The sequence below is a fragment of the Coffea arabica genome, chromosome 2c (genome assembly GCF_036785885.1).
Source record: "Coffea arabica cultivar ET-39 chromosome 2c, Coffea Arabica ET-39 HiFi, whole genome shotgun sequence".
In the NCBI taxonomy this organism is placed as follows: domain Eukaryota; kingdom Viridiplantae; phylum Streptophyta; class Magnoliopsida; order Gentianales; family Rubiaceae; genus Coffea; species Coffea arabica.
The window spans coordinates 4,450,288-4,468,422 of record NC_092312.1 but is presented as its reverse complement, the minus strand read 5'-3'; the positions used below and the strand labels follow the sequence as shown (position 1 = coordinate 4,468,422).

Below are 18,135 nucleotides of genomic sequence, written 5' to 3'. Positions count from 1 at the left end.
ATGACCTATAAAGTATTAATTCTTTATGGCTTTCATCCATTACATGAGTAAAGTATTTGCTCTTTATGGTATTTTATTCTGAATCATTTAATTTATGTTAAATACATAAATGTTTGTAACTAAAATTGAAAAAGTGTTATATCAATATTTTTACGGAAGAGAGATTGGTAGTTTTTGTATTTAACAAAAATTAAATATTTGAAAGTAAATACAAATATGAATTTGAGTGTAAATATTTGTATTAAATTAAATGTTTGAAAGTAAAATACCCATAAAGAGCCGGTACTTTAAATAGGTAATGCATATTTGTCTACAAACTATACTCTTTAAAGTTTATTAATTGTTAATTGATTTGTAGTATTTTGTCATTCATTGGACATGTAGTACAAAGGATAAATTTGGTAAAAAATTCTAATTTCGCTCTTTAAAATAATATTTTAATCGTTTGGATTGAATCTGCAAAGGATTAGTAACCTCAGGGGAGGTTAGTGTAATTTTTCAAATTATAAGAGAGGTTAGTGCAAATGTCAGAAACCTCAGGGGAGGTTTCTGCAATTATCCCTTATTATAATACTTAGGTGGTTACAAGTAGTTATGTTAGCAGAATCTATGTGATTAAATGAGTAGAGTCAGATTTTTATTCTTGTTTTAACAAGAGTATAATTAGAAGTTTAGAGAATGACCCGTAGGAGTAGATACTCTTGCTTTCACTGCATGGAGTAGATAAGGCACCTAAAAAGCCCAAACTACCCCTGCAGCTGCCCAGAAAGGCCAAACTATAAACCACCGCTAAGTAACGGTCGGCATATTCTGGTCATTTCCCGCCATGCTATCGCTCCCCCTGCAACTGCAACCTCTATCCCCGCCTTTCTACCCTGCCAATTCCCAACCTAAAACCCTAAAACCCGTTTTTCCCAAAGCGTGCAAATCTCAATACCAAACCGAAAGGGGTCTTCAGTTTGACATCGGAGACACCTTCTTCCGCCATGAGAGCGCCACCGGTCGTGACTTCGGCGTTCTCTCGGCAGCCCTCTATAAGCAATCCAATGGCAGTCTTCGAGTTCTCGATGCCCTATGTGGATGTGGAATTCGGTCCCTCAGGTACTTAGTAGAGGCAAAAGCCGACTTCGTGTTAGCTAATGACGCAAACGAAAACTATAGAGGGATTATTTCGGGAAATTTGTCCCGGATTTCGGAAGAAAGATGGGTTGTGATGAATTCGGATGCCAATAGAGTAATGACGGAGCGTTATCTGGAAAAGGATTATTTTGATCTGGTCGATGTTGACTCGTTTGGAAGTGATTCTAGCTTCTTGAGAGCTGCTATTGGGGCTGTCAAATTGGACGGTTTGTTGTATATTACTTCTACTGATGGCTACTCATCCGGTGGCCACCGCCCTCAACAGTATGCTTGGCCTTCACATTCCTATGATTTTCTTTTATTCCTACATTGATTTATGTTTGAATCATTTACTGTGTTATTGCTTTCTTCTAGTTCTTTGGCTGCATATGGAGCATATGTTCGGCCAATGCCATACTCAAATGAGGTTGGTTTGCGGATGCTTATAGGTGGGGCGCTTAGGGAGGCTTCTGTGCTTGGTTACCATGTTGTGCCGTTGTTTTCCTACTACTCGTATCACGGCCCTGTTTTTAGAGCAATGCTTCAGATTAAGCGTGGAAGGCTTCCTGATAGCAGGTAAAAAATTGTTTGATTCTTTGTGAGTCGTGTTTGATTCTCTTGGGATCTCTGTAATTGATGGTGATTTGCATGATTTATTACAGCACCTATAACTTCATCAGCCACTGCATTCAGTGTGGAAATTCTCAAACAGTTGCTTGGGATCAACTTGGTCAGATCAGATGCCCCTGCATCACTAATGCATGTGTGAGTACCTTATCTTACCACCCGTGTCTTCTTGTGTTGAGATGTTTGTGAGTGTTAGGCAGTGAACTGGTTCAAGAGAAGCATTTGCACGTGTGATGAGTTAAATAATGCAGCTCTCTTTCTGCTGAATGACACGCCCTTCAAAAATCTTCTATGATGAACTTTTAAATTTATGTTATTTCATTGTAGGTTCCCAACTCGCTAATCGTCTCGGGACCTCTTTGGACAGGACCTCTTCACCAAGCATCTCACCTTGCACGCATGTTGAATTTGGCTGAGCAATTGGGGTGGATAAGCGACGGCAATGGAAGAAACCTTGAAAAACTGATAAGACTAATGGTCGATGAAAGTGACCCCAAACTGCCAGTTGGATACATCAAGATTGATGAGGTACTCAAGGAATGTGTATGTCTAGGCCTTCGATTGTTATCAAATTCTTATCCATAAGGTGATCGAAGTTTGTGTTTTCTTTTTTCGTTTCTGCTTTTTGACGGTTCACTGGTTCAGGTAGCAAGTCGTGCTAAACTTAATTCTCCATCCATTGGGGCGATAATGAACACCTTGCACGAGGTAGCGTTTTCTCCTCCCTTGTGTTCTTTGTCAGATCAGGATCCTCCTATTGCTTTAGAAACTTTTGATCTCACAGCCTGGGCGAATATACTTTTGTGGGAAACCCCATCTCTTGGCTTTGGTGATGCAAATAATTGATTATCATCATCATGAAAGCTTTGTGACACTTTGCCTGCTGAATCCTTGATCTAATTGGCATATTGAGCAGTCACCTAAGAACGGGAATTTGGAACTATTGTGACAGGAGGGATACGTGGCCAGTAGATCACATATCGCTCCCAATGCCATCAAAACGAATTGCCCCATGACAGAATGTATAAAAACTTTTAAAGCGCTCCAACAGTGTTCAATAAGATGATTTTTAAGATGGTTTGAGTGTTCAACAGAGTTCAAAATGCAGTCTATACATCCTAAATAACAGCAGGGTTGACGGTCAGTTGAGATGCAAGTGGAGGTCCTCACATGACGATGAAAATTTATGGAGCTACCCTAAGATCCTAGCAGACAAAGAAGTCTTGGGTGGGTTCGCCAAGGCAGATGTGGCCTTTTAAATTGCTGAAATCGACCTCGCACTGCAATGATGCCATTCCTTCTAAGCGTTAAGCTCATATGTCTAGTTACACTTCCATTAGATTCCTAATGTGAACACAGCGTTGGTTTCTACCAAATAGTAGTTCACCTTGGAAGGTCTTTCTACCCAACGTCATAGAAACTATTCTTTGAAAGTTCTATAATTCCAATTCAGACTTGTATGATGTTGAAGCTATGCGTATGAAACGCACAAAATTAGACAGTAGGAAATTCATAGCCTAGTACTGTGCCTCTGAAAAAGGGGAAACTGACCCATAATCTTATAGTACTTCTTTTCTTGTTATTTCATGGATTTTGCGCCCGTTGATGTCAATATATTACATGTTAACGTCAACTGACATGGTTTCAGAAAATATTCAGAAGTAGCCAAATTATTCTGTAAGTTTGGAAACTGCCAGTCGTCAATTCATGTACTTTTCAAAGCAATGTTTACTCAGTGCCAAGAACAAGAAATCCAGAAGGTTCTGCCAAATCAAATGTATGGCCCATGATTGAAGGCAACTCGCAATCTTGCGTACTTTGTGGCAAACCAGAAACTGAAACCACAGGGAGGGTTGATATTATTAAGATGATCCTGAAAGCTTTAGAACAGCAGGCAACAACCTAAACTAAATATGCATTTAGGATCCAACGCTAATAATACATCATTAAGTTCACATTGCAACGGGAAATTTAGGGATGCCACAAAAGTTGCAGAATTTATTGCCTATCTAAACTGGGTAGAGAGCTGGTAAACCATCTCCCTTGAGGCCAGTTCTCCAGTTCAGCAAGTGTCTGATCAAGGGCATTCTTTCTCATAAATATCACTTGCATATTTCCAGTTGATGACTTTCCATATGTTTTTGAGGTAATCAGGCCTTACATTTTTGTACTGCATCAAAGGAGGTAATGAATGTATTCAGCATTAGAGGATTGTAATGTTTCAAAGTTCACGCTAAGCAAACAAGTACATAGATTCACAGGCCGAAACTTCCATGCAAGGGTGGACAAACTAGTACTGCAACTCACAAAAACTAAGCAACTCCTTGCAAAACCCAAGGAAAAAAGATGACAAAAAAGGTAAAAAAAAAAAGGAAGGAAAGGAAGGAAAATAAGGAGATAAATAACCTGTAAGTAGTAAGCGTGTTCCCAGACATCAATACCAAGCAGAGGAACCAAACTGGATCCCTTAGTAACCAGAGGGTCCTGCAAGGAAGCATTAATACACGTTATGAGGCCACAGCTTGCTTACTTCATTACTTTGCTTATACATGTTACAGGATGGAACTAGTGTAAATATCAGCTCAGAAGATTGAAATCTTTTCTTAGCCTCTTGCAGCTCAGAGTTACGCAGAATAGTAGCACACAGTCGAAACAGATTGGTGTTAATTACAAGATTTCATACTTACGAGAAAACACAGGAACACTACATGCGGTAGGCATTTAGTATTCCTTCAGCAGGAAAATTAAGGCTCCACTCAGAATTGAAAAAATAAAAGTACAAGACATGAACTTGCCAGCATTAAACTTGTTCTTTGAAAAATGAACAGAATGTCTCACATTTGCCCCTCACCACAAGAAATTTAAAATATTTAAACCACTTTACCGTGAAAAATCTTTTATGTAAAACGAACGAATTGTGTGTGTCAGATCTAGCAAGGTTTGTATGAGGGGATTGTATGGGGAAGAGAGTAGGAGTTGGCAACTCAATCAGGCTTGATGGGTCTACCAGACTGCCACGGTTTGACTAAGCAGACATTTGATTCAGAATGCTAAAGCAATTCCAGAATAAACACAAGCATAGTGCAATGAAAATTTTTTGATATAGATGCTACTGTATCAGATAGCCATTCCTGTGGACTTGAAAAAAACAAAATTCAAAGGTTAAAACTCATCCATAAACTCTCCAAAATTGAAGTTAGAACAAGTAATGCAAGAATTGAGCGTTGAATATACATCCAATAATGGCCAAAATTTTCAGCTAGAAGCTAAAAGACAAATCCAAAATCAAGTACCTGATTCGCTGTCGTTTCGACCACAAGGCGTTTCAGCTCTTTGTCCAATCCAAGCCACTGCCAAGTTTATTTAAAATGAGAACGTGAAGAAAATGTTACCTTCAAAAGCACCAGGAGCCAATTGCAAGTTTTGCCACGGGCAACACTGATTCACATGGATAAAACTTACCACCCAACCAGATCCCTGTAAACCAGCACCATCTGCATTCATCTTTTGTACTAAGGCTTCCAAAGAGCCAAAATGGTTATCAATAGCCCAGCCTAAAGAACCCTTTGGAGGCTCACCACCACCTTCCTGCAATGAGATTGTAATCATTTGGCATGCATATTAGCATAATGAACAGAAGAAAAAGACAATCCTCAGATGATAAACTTACACGAACGGGTGCAAGATTCTTCCAGAAAATAGAGTGATTGATATGGCCTGAAAAACAAAAAAGATAGTTAAAAAATGTCAGTAGATATTAAATAATCTGTCACATTGATACAGCCAAGCAAGCCATCAAGCTGAGAGCAAAGCAAGGTTGATAGCTGAAATCTAACCCCATACATCAAACATCACCAAAATTTTTAGTATCCCAAGCAAAATTTTTCCAACAATGTTTCGCACAGAATCATGGGCCTTTACAAACTTATAACAATGTGGTAGTTATGTATAGTATGAAATGATGTTGTATCCATGCTAATCTTCACAATAAAGGTGTTATTTTTTACCATGCACTTATTGTAGCACTCAGTAGACTCGAAGATGTAAATATTTTGAACTTAAAGGGCTAGAAAGCCCCATTGGTCATCTAACTTCAATAAATTAATCAATCAAAACCTTCTTAACAGTCTCATGACCGTGCATTTGCCCCCGACAACCTAATTCAAGCTTCTTTGAGTTACAATTATGTCAATGTGTATACTTTCATGCATCAAACTCCTATAACTTGGAAACTAGCCCATTAAGACGTGATTACTTTGAAAGTGTCCCTCTCACCAAAGGTTATTTTTGTGCACACGGACATGCTTTCCCTCATAAATGCCTACTTACCAAGTAATATAGATTAACGCAAATTACATGCCCCCACTAAAATGCCAGTGAAAGTTTACTGAACTTTTTCAATAGATTTTAACAGTGACACGCAGTCCAGCACCTTGTTCCTAAATTCCAAATGTTGCAATCACAAACGCATATTGTTTACATCTGAGCTAGCACAATAGCGTATCGCTCTTTTAACCGCAGAAATATCACTGTAATGCCTGATTATTCCTAAATTCCAGCAATTACCGTAAAAGCCAGCAAGACAAACTCATAGTTTTCCAAATACAAGACAGACGTGACAGTTCAAGCAGAATCTTATGCGCAAAGGGGAAAAAGGAATGAACCTCCGCCATTGAATTTGATGGCGCTCTGCAATTTGACAACAGTAGGAGAGTCGCCTTTGTTAATAGCATCATCAAGCTGCTCAAGAGCCTTGTTGAAATTGGTGACGTAAGTCTGGTGATGCTTCTGGTGGTGGAGTTGCATGATCTCTCCGCTTATCGCCGGCTCAAGAGCTCCATAATCGTAGGGAAGATCAGGCAACGTGTGGGTCTGCAAGCCGCGCAGCTGTTGCCGGAACGCTACTGAGTTGCCTAGGGCTTTTCTGGTGACTAGAGTTCGAAGAGCCATGCCGAAGAAGCTTCTGTTGATTTCCGAAATGGCAAAAGGAGACGAAAGTTGAGAGGAAACTGAATAGATAGGGTATTTGTAAAAACAGGGGAGATTAGTTGAGAAGATGAGATGAGGGAGAATCCAGTGTGCTGACCACAGGCTTGTCGAAATATGGCGGTGAATCCGGCGTCTTTCGGTTTACACTGTGAATCCAGTGTGCTAAAAAGCCACGGGCTCGTCAGAATTAAAACCTGTGAAGTTTGTTGGGCCAGCCCTAATCCAATGTATCTTTGAAACTCTTAAATGGGTTAATTACAGAAATTGCCCACGTTGCTCACTTGCTCCATTCGATTGTACGAATCAACATTTTAAATTTTCAGCAAAGGTTTTTTCATTCTACTATATATATATATGTATATATATTATACATGCCTCGTGCCCCCTTGACAAACATTAACATTTTCGTTTCCCGCCGAAAGCGTATGATTTTACATTTTACAGCCAGCGGCATGAGGCGCTATTCGAATGCGCTTACAAGGGAAAGTTTGCAGGTTTGGTGGTTCGAGACGGGTCGGGCCTGGAGATTAGAAGCACCAAATTCCCGCAACTTTGCTGCATAATCGTGTCATACATATATTTTTTTATCTGGACATAGATAGAATCTATCCTAAATTTACTTTTCCTCTATTCTAGGGGAAGCGAGGATCTAAAAAGGTCCCAAGGAAAATTCGGAAGGGATTAAATCACCACCTAACCAAACGGATGTGTATATCTACGCACCTTCTAACAAATTTTTTCAGGGAAATTTGAATTTTTTAAAATGCAAATCCCTTAACATACACCTAAATAAAGGTTTCTCTTGGTGGTCAACTACTCTAGGAGTAGTGAATAGTTGGTTGTATAATCGTGTTACATTTTTTGTTTGGATTGCAATTTTTCTCTAAAAATATTTTATATTTTTTGTGAATATATTTTTTAACAAATTTTCTAACTCACATACATCACATCACTACAACAAATTTTCCTATAAAAACTCCAAAAAAAAAAATAGCAATCTAAATAGCGTATTTATAACCCTCTATATCTCTTTTCCCATTGTTTTGCTCACCTTCACGGTAACCATTCCTTAATGATATAATAACTTTTAAGCACGCTGTAATTCATTATAAATTGATTGTACATTTTTTGTAATAGAAATGTTACATTCAATTATTGTTCATGTAAGCTCACGCATCAACTGTGTTAGAATTACATCGCATTTTCCTATCTTTACATCTTAACTTTTTGCCTTGTTAGCTTATTTGCAATCTTTTATTGTTTGTGACAAGTATACTTGTCCCTTACACCTCCTGTCGAAGCTCTATCTGACCAAGGTCTCTCTCCATGATGGCATAATATGTAAAGGGATAATTTCAGAAACCTCCCATAAGCTTGCTCGAGGTTTTAAAATAATACGTACCTCCCTCATCAAGCTAAAATAATTATATTAGCCTTAACACCTCAATAAAATTCTCTTGTTAGATATGGATATACAAATAATGGGATTTATAATTATTTTTCCTTTCCCTTTTCTCTTTTTATTCCTCCTTAAAAAGAGTAGCAACACAAGTTAAATAAGGAAGGGGCAAGGATGTAAGCTACTTCAGTACTGCACCATGAAAGCCAAGACCTTCACACGGTCTGCAAGGACAATCTTATTGTCTTGAACAGTTTACTCCAAAATAATTAATTGCAATATAATATGAGATCAGTAAATTCCTACAATCTGCTCATTTTATCTTCAAGTTAATGGGCATGAGTTTTCTGAGTTCAAAAGTTCATAAATTGACGTGTAGATATGTGTTACGTGTTTAAAGTCTTCAACCTATCTGGATGCAGTTCACTTCAATTGATTCCTTACCACACCTCCCTATCCCCCATACCCCCAGATATGGAGAAAGAGACGAAGAGAATGAACATACCTCTTCCAGTTTAAGAACTCTATAATTAAGATACAGATACAAGTGCATGAAAGCAGAAAGATCAAGTTATAGAAAAGGAAAGCGAGTCATGTTGGGATTGCTTTTGATACAAAATGTTTTAAAAAATCACAATATTCTTTTCTGTTGAGAAACTACACAATTTTTACAATTAAAAAAGCTATAAAAATTGAAAATTCAAATTCTAAATTCCAAAAGTATGCAATCCTCAGAACAAAATATGATTGGCATGTCAGATATATATACACAAATATATACTGTAACAATATCAAGGACCTGCCACGCACATGATTGCTGGGGTTACGGGACCAGAATTTTTATCAACATCCCCCACTTGCACTACATTGGCGTCAACTTATCAGAGTTCAAACAGTTCCATTGCAGCTGTGTACACAAGCACCACAAACCTGGGAAGCATTTATGCATGCATGAACCTCTCAGATTTCCGTTCTGGTGCCCTGGAAACAGCAATATCATTAAATGCTGCAGCACCATTTTCTGCATGTGTTAGAGGTTCAGATTCACCTTCCTCAGCCTGGATGAAAAGAGATAGTAAACTCAGGATGGTAAATTCAGGAAATGAACGAATAAAACTTACATCTGAAATAATTTTAGAGTCGACAATAGGGAAAAAAGAAGGGGATGTAGTAATTTTATAATAAGGATATATATCTAACGAAGAACAGAAGTACCAATGTCAAGTACCTCAGGTGTCGCTGTTGGTTCAATGGTTTTTTTCTGATTTTCATGATTACAATAATAGGAGTAGGAAACCATCCCAACCAGCGCAATCACAATCCCAATAATGTTCCTCCAGCTAAATGGATCGTGTAGTAAAACATAACCGAATGCTAATACCAGGCAAGTTTTCAAATGCCCAAGAACCTGATAGGTGACAGGAGATGTCCTTCCAATCACAAGGAATGTGCTAAAATTAACAGAGACAGAGATCAAGCACGAAAGTACAATAAAAGCCTGCAATATTGACAAAGAATTAGGCCTGAACATATTTTCATGAACACAAAGAAGTATTACTTTCAGTAGTAATCCTCACCAGTACATCTGGAGTATACTTGAACGTGAACACATTTTGATTGGTCAAAAACTTATCCAGAAATGGACCAGATATGAACAAGGTCATTGCTTGATATGGACATGATTGATATAAAAGCTGGGTTGAAGAAACTTTATATTTCTTCTGGATTGTATTCGTCATCTGAGAGAAACTAATTAAGATGCCAAACATGTCATAATATATGCAAAACAAAGAAACACATGGTCTAGGATAGAGTCTCTTCAAAAGGCTGCTTAGGTGTCTTAGTTTAAACAATGGTTCGCTGATTAATACCAGGTAGGCCATGAACTCTCAGCAGGTGATGACGTATTTAGAGAAAGACAACAGAACACGCCAAGATGGTTTTAAAAACAAAAACTAAGCATGGATTCAAAGGTTCATTTCTGGACAGAGATAAGTTTAGGTATCTTGTTTTGAAGTGAAATCTTCAGTTTGCTTTTAAAGTAATCCCTCCACTATGATTGACATATTATATTTTTATAGGTCTATTGTATATGTGCAGACATGCAAACAAATCAACACTTAATTATTGGACAATTGAATTTACTTTTACTTGCAGCAATAAAAGATCCCTAGAACTCCATGATTTTATCCACTATTTCTGCAAGATGCTCATTTAGTCTGACATTATTCAGACATCCCAATGAAAGCAGTTGCACTGACAGAGATCATTAATTCAAGTTCTGCATAACTATGTCACTACTATTAGAAACCAAGTATTAAATGATAAGCATGGTTTAATTTGAAGCAGAAAATATTCCTTTTGCAATGTCAATCTATGGCCTTTTCACATGAAACATATTGACTTACTAGGAAATGCATGTATCACATTCATTGTCTGAAATACTATGACATCAGACTGACAAACAACCATGGGCTTAAGTTTATGACTGATGAAATGCTTCTAGCAGAAAACTGTCTTACAAATTCATCTGTATGCCTGCAGTTTTAAACACTGACAGGAAATAATGCAGTCAAGTTAAAGGATACAATCTGTGCTATGCATGTTGTAACAACTGCAAGCAAGGACAAGACAGAGCCCAGGATGTTGAGCTGCAGATCTGTAACAGTAGCAATTCCAACACCCAGAAGGAGGATGGCAAGAGAAAACTGAACACTCCTACTGCATTAATGAGAGGAAAAAACAGAACAAGGTTGCATGAATTGACCAGGCAAAGAAAAAGAAAACAAGGAACAAGACAATTATGAGAAGTAAACAGGAAAAGTGATTTCGGTCCAAATAATGATTAAGAGCTTATAAAGCGCAACACTACGAAAGTGGCATTCTGCTTTTACAAATTTAAAAAAATGAATACAAATCCTATAACTCTGAGATATCCCCACAAAAAAAGGGCATAATTCGAAAAGTGCATCAATTCTTCATATACTCATTATATAATCAAAATGTGGCTGTACAAAGTCATGCATTACTCTACTAAAAAATGTTGAATCATAAGATGTTAGGCTAAAGTTCACAGTGCAGCAACTTTATTTGTCCACAGGAAGATTTGAACTTGCCAGAAGGTTTACCTGATCAACTAGATTTTGTTGTGGAGGTATCCTAATAAGGAATAAAGCACCACAAAGAAAACAAAAAGGACGAGAAATTTTCCTGTTCAGAAGCTGGCAATTCTCCCTAAAATTGTACCTATTAACAACAAATACTTGGAGGATTTACTATCATTACTTCAAACTTTGCTTCTTTTGCTTTAAATGGTTAAGTTGAAAAAAAAAAAACCTGAATCTCTTGCTCAAGTAAAGGGTCTCCAACAGCACAGTGCAAGGGATGATTGCCAGCTTGGTCATCTACACAGAAGTTGTAAAGCCATAATTCAGAAACCCCACAATGTTTCTCAACATATAGACTAATAAAGGATCAAATGAATGATAAACCCAACCTGATAGAAACCAACTGAGTTGAAACCCAGACTAAGGTTTAGCAATCCAATTGAAATCCCATTGAGAATTCCAAATCCAATTACAGTTCGTGGATCAAAAGGTTTGTGTTCAAACAGTTTCATCCACAGTGCAACATGCAGGGAACAGAAGGTGACAAGCAAATGCCAGCTTGTCAGAGTCGTAGCTGCATTTGGAAAGTGCAGAGACTGAGTCATAAAACACAAGTATATCCTGCCTCTTTTTCAGTTTAACGTTTTAACAAAACAAGGTCTTATGGTAATCAAGGAGCATATAAATCAGACTTGTAATACTGTAATTAACACCACAATGCAAATAAACTATGTTCTGACTTATGTATTTTGTAAAGTCCTGGCTTTCAGCTTTCAAATCACTGATCGGGTTGGATGAATAAACTCCGATGTCCAAAGACGGTAGGAAAAAGAAAAAAGAAAGAAAAAAGATAAATGTGGAAGAAATATATTCTGACTTGTGAAGATAAATCTCCTATAAATGCATGACTCCTCGAACTACAAGGTACATGACAACTTAAATTACTATTGACATCTAATAAAAGCAAATAATTGACATTCCAAGTAAAGAAACAGACTTTAAAAACCAGATTAACATTACAAGCAGTAGTTTAGTCCTTCATGATGGTAGCCCTTGATAGAATAATTTTTCATACTTTGTAAAATAAGTGGACACTCACCTTACCCTTCCGAATAATAGTACAAGAAAGTATACATAGTCCAGTGCAGAAGCAGCCAATATAATTATTACCCAACAAAAAAAAAAATACTATTCTGTATTCTGCAGATGTTACTCTTCCACAATCCGATCCCTTCTTATTACATGAAATCAGCCTAAATAGAAGGTCATTTAGACTCATTTCTCCATTAAGTATCATGAAAGAAGCGGTCAGCAACGTAAGGAATTCAACTGAGTTTAAAATATGTATGCATATATACTAGAAGCGACTAAATCCATTTCTTTTAGGATAATAGATAGTTAAAGAGTACTTGCAACTCACCAAAAATGAAACCTAGATAGCTCATAAGCGCTTTATTGCAAATTACGATCGATACTGATGAAACCACTGACAGGCCCAAAGCACCAATGGTCCCAAGCTGAAAACTCTTGCTCTCACTCATCTCTGCAACTTCAACCCTCTGCACATTTTTCACATCACCGAGAAAAGAAAAAAAAAACACAGAGAAAATAGAAATACGATCAATGACTAACCAAAAAATTCACACCTGCACTAGAATTTTCAAGTAGATCCGGTCCGAGCAGTTCGGCACTTCCGTGTCCACACAGGGCTGAGCTTTATCAGGAGCGGAGAAGCTTTAGTATTTGGGTACAGAAGTTCAGAGTTTTGTTTTGGAAGTTGAGGACTTCGCCGTGTAGATGTAAATTTAAAACCGATTTAGGGCAAACAGGTGAGCAGTCATTTTTTGGAGCCAGTTCAACTAGAGTTGGTTGCAACTTGCAACCGGGGGTAGCGTGGAAACTACAGGTTTCTGAATATGGATAGACGGTATCCGCTTGTCTTATAAAGTTTGCAGTCAAATTATCAAATGCGAGAGAGGGAGGAAACGGGAGAGAGAGAGGCGAAGACGTGCTTCCATTTTTCTCTTCTACCACCGTGGAAAGCGGAGGTTACGGTCTTCATTCAAAATTAACAAATGCAAAACAACGACGAGTGTGGTGCACACGCGCTGACTTTAAGAGCGTCGGGACTCGGGAGCTGTTGGCAATGCATTATTGTCTAGACAAACTTGTCTTTTCACTCTTTTGGTAGTTGAATAAAGGATTAATTACAAATCTCCGAAATAAACTATTGCTATTTTGTTATTTGCCCCCTGAACAATCCATCACCATATTTTGAGCATCGAATTATCAACTTCTTGTGGCATGTTGATGAAGTTGACGGATGAAAGCTACTGCTTTGTCTTCTTCAAAAACTAAAATGGTGAAAAAGTAATTAAACTGACGCGTGTCACATATATATATATATATATTGAGAGAATATTACTTTGCTTGACAAACTCATCTCAAATAAGAAGTTAATTACATAAGTTGTTAAGATTTAAGAATTGTTATCGACTTGATTTTTGCTTCCTGGAAAATTAATAGCAAAAGCATTTTATTGAATTAATATGTGAATTTGTGACCATTATGCAAATTAATTGAAAAAAAAAAAACAAAGATCTGCCTTAACCTATTTTTAATCTCCTCGTATTACTCTCTTATAAATAATGATTTGCGTTTTTCCATGAAAATAATAATTCAACCTAATTTTATTTGCTAGTTTTTTTTTTTAAAGTAGTCATTTTGTTTTGTTTGGCTTGGAATGCATTAGAGCTTTTTGGGCAATGGAATCATATTAAAGTCATTTTTAGTTTTTTTTTTTTTTCGCGTTCCAAACACAAAAGATGGGGCATGAGCAACTCAATGGTCACAATTGATATTCAAGATATGATAGGTGTTACATGGTAAATTGACAGTAGTGCAAGGGGCATTTTGCAATGATTCGATATAACAACACCTTCGAGACGGCCAGGGTGGCGATGTCAACTGTGGGGCTACAACGACGTCGTTAACCTTTGCTTTGAACCTCTAGTTCTTGAAAATTCTACAACGACGTCGGGATTGATTAGTTGAAAATTCTTGGAAGCTTTTTGTTTGTTTAGTTATTCCCTGGAGTCAAAACAAACTTAATATATAGCAAGATGATGATGACGACTCTCCAATTATTCCGTAATTCATCATTCTTCCTTGTTTAATCTCGTTTTTTCCAGATATAAAAAGATCATCCTCTACGCAATTACAGGTAGGAAAAGTAATAGTTCAGTTTGGTTCGACGGATTTTTTCTTATTTGTGGGTTTGATTAAATTGAACTTCTGACTGACTTCAGGGTTTTGAAATTTGTGCTTTTCTACAGAGTTTTAAGTCGTTCAGCTTTTAGTGAATTGAAGAAGTTTTCGTGCAGTTGAGAATCTGATGGAGAATTCTGATGATCCATGCGATGTAGTGGTGAACGGAGATGAAAATAACAGACATGACAGCGTTCCGTCGACGTCGACGAGTTCTTCGTATAAATTGTTCGGTCGTCAACGGTCCGTTCACCAGATGATGGGTGGCGGTAAAGGTAACAGCTGTTTTTCTTTTTCTCCCCTTCTCTTTCTTTTGTTTCGTTTGGTTTCCCAAGTCTGAGAAATGTTCATGAGAAATTATTTTCATTGTATTTGCGTGCGTGTTTGGAGCAAAGAAAAGTTTTATACTAAGTAATAAGATACTTTGGTGCTGGAGAAGGTGACATTTTTCGCTTGACAACTAACTAACTTGGTATACCGGCTATCTTAAATCTAGATGGACTTGCATGTCTGACAGTCCTCTTTTTTTTTTTTTCCTCTAAGTTAAATAATTAGGTAATTGGAGAAGTTTGTAGATGAGCAGGATCACTGTTACATGGAATGACTACCGTATGTAATTTTACTGGTCCTACAATATTTTGTAATGTATGCTTGGTTTAACGGCAATCGGTTTCCTAAAGAATGGGGTTCATCATTCCTCAAGGAGAATTGTGTTTATGTAAAAAAGACATTTGAATATAAATTATGTGGTTGAATCTTGTAGATCATTTTCCTTTCTATGAATTTTAGATATAAACATAGTACGGATGAAGTGAATATACCTATTGACATTTGAGCTTTTAGACCTTGAATATTGTGGGAGAGAGGGAAAATGAATACTTTACTCTATATTGGGAGTTTAGTGAAGAAAAAAAATTATGATGGGAAGAGAACAGAAAGAACAGAGAAGAATTTTTGTGAACCCACTTTTTTGCTTTGAAAGAAAGGTTAAGAAGCTTTTTAAGTAATTTGACATGTTAAACCTCTTTTCTTCGGTCTGGATCACAGCAAAGCAGAAAACAGGAAGTTTAATTTCTTCTCTTTTCTCCCTGTTTCCTCCTAGTTGGAAAGAAAGCAAAATGAATTGATTCCTCCATTTTATTTTTGTTTCTTCTCTTTTCAATTCTTTGTGAGCTTTCATTTCAATCCATTGTTCTTCTCTCCATTACTCTCCTCAAATCTGAAGCCTAAGGGAGTGTTGTCTTTCGATCAAGTTGGACTGAAAAGAACTGAGAGGAATTGGAAAAATTGAGTCATAAAATTTTGGATTTAATTTCCAGTGTGATAGGCTGTGGTGATTGGCGAGCAAAGGGAAGGAAACGGTGGGAAAGGGGGGAATAGCTTAAGCAATATGTACTTAAGTTTTGGTTTCACCCAGAAGCCTGCAAAAAAATGGGAAAGGAAACCAGTATGTTTAATTCCTTTTAACGTAGCTAAACAACCTTCTTTGTCATGCAGTGGTTCCCGTCACTTCTTTCCGTTTTGCTAGGAAAGAGTATGTTTAGATCCTTTTAGTTTCAGTTGCATATAAGGAAATGAACACTACCTGTCTCCTTTCTCTTTCTTTCCTTTATCTTTTTCTGAATGTTGAGCCAATTCTTGCTGGTAATCCAACAATTGGGGAGACATGGATATGCTTACCTGATTCTTGATACTGTTAGACATTTATTTCCCTGTTTGCCATCTCTGTGCATATTCGTCTTGTTTGTTCAAAGGTTTCACTAATTGTTATTACTACTGCAGCTGCTGATGTTATACTATGGAGGCGGAGGCGTGTCTCATGTGGCTTAATGATGGTTGCTACTGTTGCATGGTTTTTGTTTGAGCGGTCTGGGTTGTCATTCCTATCAGTTTGTTGTGATATCTTGCTAATCCTGATTGTGTTGCGGTTTCTTCGAGCTAACTATGCTGTTCTTAGGGAAAGGTGCGATAACCTTCACCAATATCAGTTTCACATTTTCTAGTTGCTTTAAGTGTGAAAATCAAGTTAACTCTTTCCTTTTTCTTTCTCACAGACAACTGCAATCCTTGCCTGAACTCGTCTTGTCAGAAGAAATGGTGAATAATGCTGCTGCATCATTTCGTGCTAAAGTCAATTACATGCTGCTTATGGCCCATGATATCACCCTTGGCAAAGATTTCAGAGTCTTTTTCAAGGTTGGTTGTTGTGGAGTGTTTGACTAGGGAAGCTTTCTAACACTTCCAAGTGGTCACAGAAAATAGACAAATATTACTCACCCGCAGATTCATTTCCTACTTGCATTTGGAATCTTCCATCCAAATATTTATGTCTGTTATCTTGGATTTAAACTTTTTGGAAAATTTGCAGGTGGTGATTGCTTTGTGGCTCTTGTCAGTGATTGGCAGCTTAATATCATTCTGCACTTTGGCATATATAGGTACATAATGTTAACCATCTGCTAACTGGATACTTGAACTCTTTGTAGTGATTTAAATTCCTGTGCTTTTCTTGGTTTCATTTAGAATACCACTGACCAGCTGTGCCAATGCAGCTGTACCAACTTGGCTTCTTCTAGACTATAAGGATCATGTTTATTTATGGTCATCATGCACTTCTGAATGAAAAGATTGAAATTTTGTGGCAAAGTTTCAAACTGTAGTAAGCATGTGAAGAATATAGTTAGCACTATAGGCATGACTTGTAAAATGTATGCGGACATTTTGGGTCCATTTTCGTTTTTTGGCTTTTCCTTTTCCATTTTCACCCTTGTTTCAGTGTGTTGGTTGGTTGGGTTGGTCTCATGAATGAGGAGGAGCTAACGGCAGAGAGAAATGATTATGGAGTCTAGGATGGTTTTCACGTTCTTTTGGAATCTTATGTTCACTTTCTTGACAAAATGTTTCCCTTTGGCAATTTGATTACAGATTCTGACCTCTGTGGGTTACATTACTGTTGTGTTTCTTATGTCATGACGAATATTGTGCTATGATGAACTTTCACCTTTAAGAATGGAGGAGGATATGGTTGATAAGAGTTTTGCATTTGCATTGATGACAGGAACCATTATCTTTATTACACTTCCTGCTTTATACGACAAATTCGAAGACCGTGTGGATAGGTACGCTGGAGTGATCCACCAAAAATTTTCAAAGCACTATAAGATAGTGGATGAGAGTGTCATTAGCAGAATACCCCGGAATTTGCGTAGGCACAAAGATTTGTAGAATTTGGCCATCCAGACTGGACAAGTTTTGATAGCAAGATTCTTTTGTAGCAGGGTCTCCTCAATTTTGGTACGATCAAAGATGGAAATTTTGCCTTGGTTTAATCTACCAACAACAAAGTTTCCCGGTTTCGGCTTTTCCACGAAAACGAAACGAAGCCCAGTTGGTTGTGAAGTTGCATGCTGCATTCAAGACCAGTTAATTGCGAATATGTATCCCGTATCTAAGCCTTGTCGTCGTTTTTGCTTTGTTGGATTTTGGGTATTTTTTTCACATTTGTTTCGCTCATTCTATTTGATATTTTATCCTTCAAACTGTTGCAAGAATGTGTGTCCGCAGACATCCGGGCATGCCAATCTTACGAAGTCCATCTTATCTTCTCCAGCTTGTAAATCCTGCTTA

At 37.4% G+C, this 18,135-nt stretch overlaps 4 protein-coding genes across 13 annotated transcripts; 2 read left to right on the top strand and 2 right to left on the bottom strand.

Moving 5' to 3' along the window:
* The first annotated feature begins 704 nt into the window (after nucleotides 1-704).
* On the top strand, nucleotides 705-2,929 carry LOC113725285 (tRNA (guanine(26)-N(2))-dimethyltransferase-like). Of its 6 annotated transcripts, none has more exons than XM_027248363.2 (6): nucleotides 705-1,404; nucleotides 1,495-1,695; nucleotides 1,782-1,884; nucleotides 2,074-2,289; nucleotides 2,392-2,454; nucleotides 2,531-2,837. In XM_027248363.2, the coding sequence occupies exons 1-6, from the start codon at nucleotides 827-829 to the stop codon at nucleotides 2,639-2,641; spliced, it is 1,272 nt and encodes a 423-aa protein (XP_027104164.1). In that variant the 5' UTR covers nucleotides 705-826; the 3' UTR covers nucleotides 2,642-2,837. The 6 variants fall into 6 exon arrangements, with proteins under 6 accessions (XP_027104164.1, XP_027104163.1, XP_027104166.1 ...); XM_027248362.2 differs by having other exon boundaries at nucleotides 706-1,404; nucleotides 2,699-2,929; XM_027248365.2 differs by having other exon boundaries at nucleotides 706-1,404; nucleotides 2,074-2,274.
* Nucleotides 2,930-3,579: 650 nt separating this feature from the next.
* Nucleotides 3,580-6,896, bottom strand: LOC113725287 (superoxide dismutase [Mn], mitochondrial-like). The gene is made up of 6 exons (XM_027248366.2): nucleotides 6,411-6,896; nucleotides 5,417-5,463; nucleotides 5,209-5,334; nucleotides 5,040-5,096; nucleotides 4,153-4,230; nucleotides 3,580-3,916 (listed from the first exon to the last, which is right to left on the bottom strand). The coding sequence occupies exons 1-6, from the start codon at nucleotides 6,694-6,696 to the stop codon at nucleotides 3,824-3,826; spliced, it is 687 nt and encodes a 228-aa protein (XP_027104167.1). The 5' UTR covers nucleotides 6,697-6,896; the 3' UTR covers nucleotides 3,580-3,823.
* Nucleotides 6,897-8,705: 1,809 nt separating this feature from the next.
* On the bottom strand, nucleotides 8,706-13,302 carry LOC113725282 (UDP-xylose transporter 3). Of its 3 annotated transcripts, none has more exons than XM_027248354.2 (8): nucleotides 12,888-13,302; nucleotides 12,662-12,800; nucleotides 11,631-11,815; nucleotides 11,471-11,538; nucleotides 10,723-10,855; nucleotides 9,712-9,873; nucleotides 9,363-9,632; nucleotides 8,706-9,192 (listed from the first exon to the last, which is right to left on the bottom strand). In XM_027248354.2, the coding sequence occupies exons 2-8, from the start codon at nucleotides 12,780-12,782 to the stop codon at nucleotides 9,076-9,078; spliced, it is 1,056 nt and encodes a 351-aa protein (XP_027104155.1). In that variant the 5' UTR covers nucleotides 12,783-12,800; nucleotides 12,888-13,302; the 3' UTR covers nucleotides 8,706-9,075. The 3 variants fall into 3 exon arrangements, with proteins under 3 accessions (XP_027104155.1, XP_027104157.1, XP_027104156.1); XM_027248356.2 differs by having other exon boundaries at nucleotides 12,662-12,784; nucleotides 12,888-13,273; XM_027248355.2 differs by having other exon boundaries at nucleotides 12,662-12,790; nucleotides 12,888-13,026.
* A 901-nt stretch (nucleotides 13,303-14,203) lies between these two features.
* LOC113725284 (reticulon-like protein B16) lies at nucleotides 14,204-18,113 on the top strand. 3 transcript variants are annotated; one of them, XM_027248358.2, is made up of 6 exons: nucleotides 14,204-14,464; nucleotides 14,577-14,783; nucleotides 16,291-16,471; nucleotides 16,563-16,704; nucleotides 16,877-16,946; nucleotides 17,567-18,113. In XM_027248358.2, exons 2-6 carry the CDS (start codon nucleotides 14,636-14,638, stop codon nucleotides 17,731-17,733), a joined length of 708 nt encoding a protein of 235 aa, XP_027104159.1. In that variant the 5' UTR covers nucleotides 14,204-14,464; nucleotides 14,577-14,635; the 3' UTR covers nucleotides 17,734-18,113. The 3 variants fall into 3 exon arrangements, with proteins under 3 accessions (XP_027104159.1, XP_027104160.1, XP_071929830.1); XM_027248359.2 differs by having other exon boundaries at nucleotides 14,213-14,464; nucleotides 14,625-14,783; XM_072073729.1 differs by having other exon boundaries at nucleotides 14,323-14,464; nucleotides 16,563-16,605; nucleotides 17,567-17,942.
* The last annotated feature ends 22 nt before the right edge of the window (nucleotides 18,114-18,135 follow it).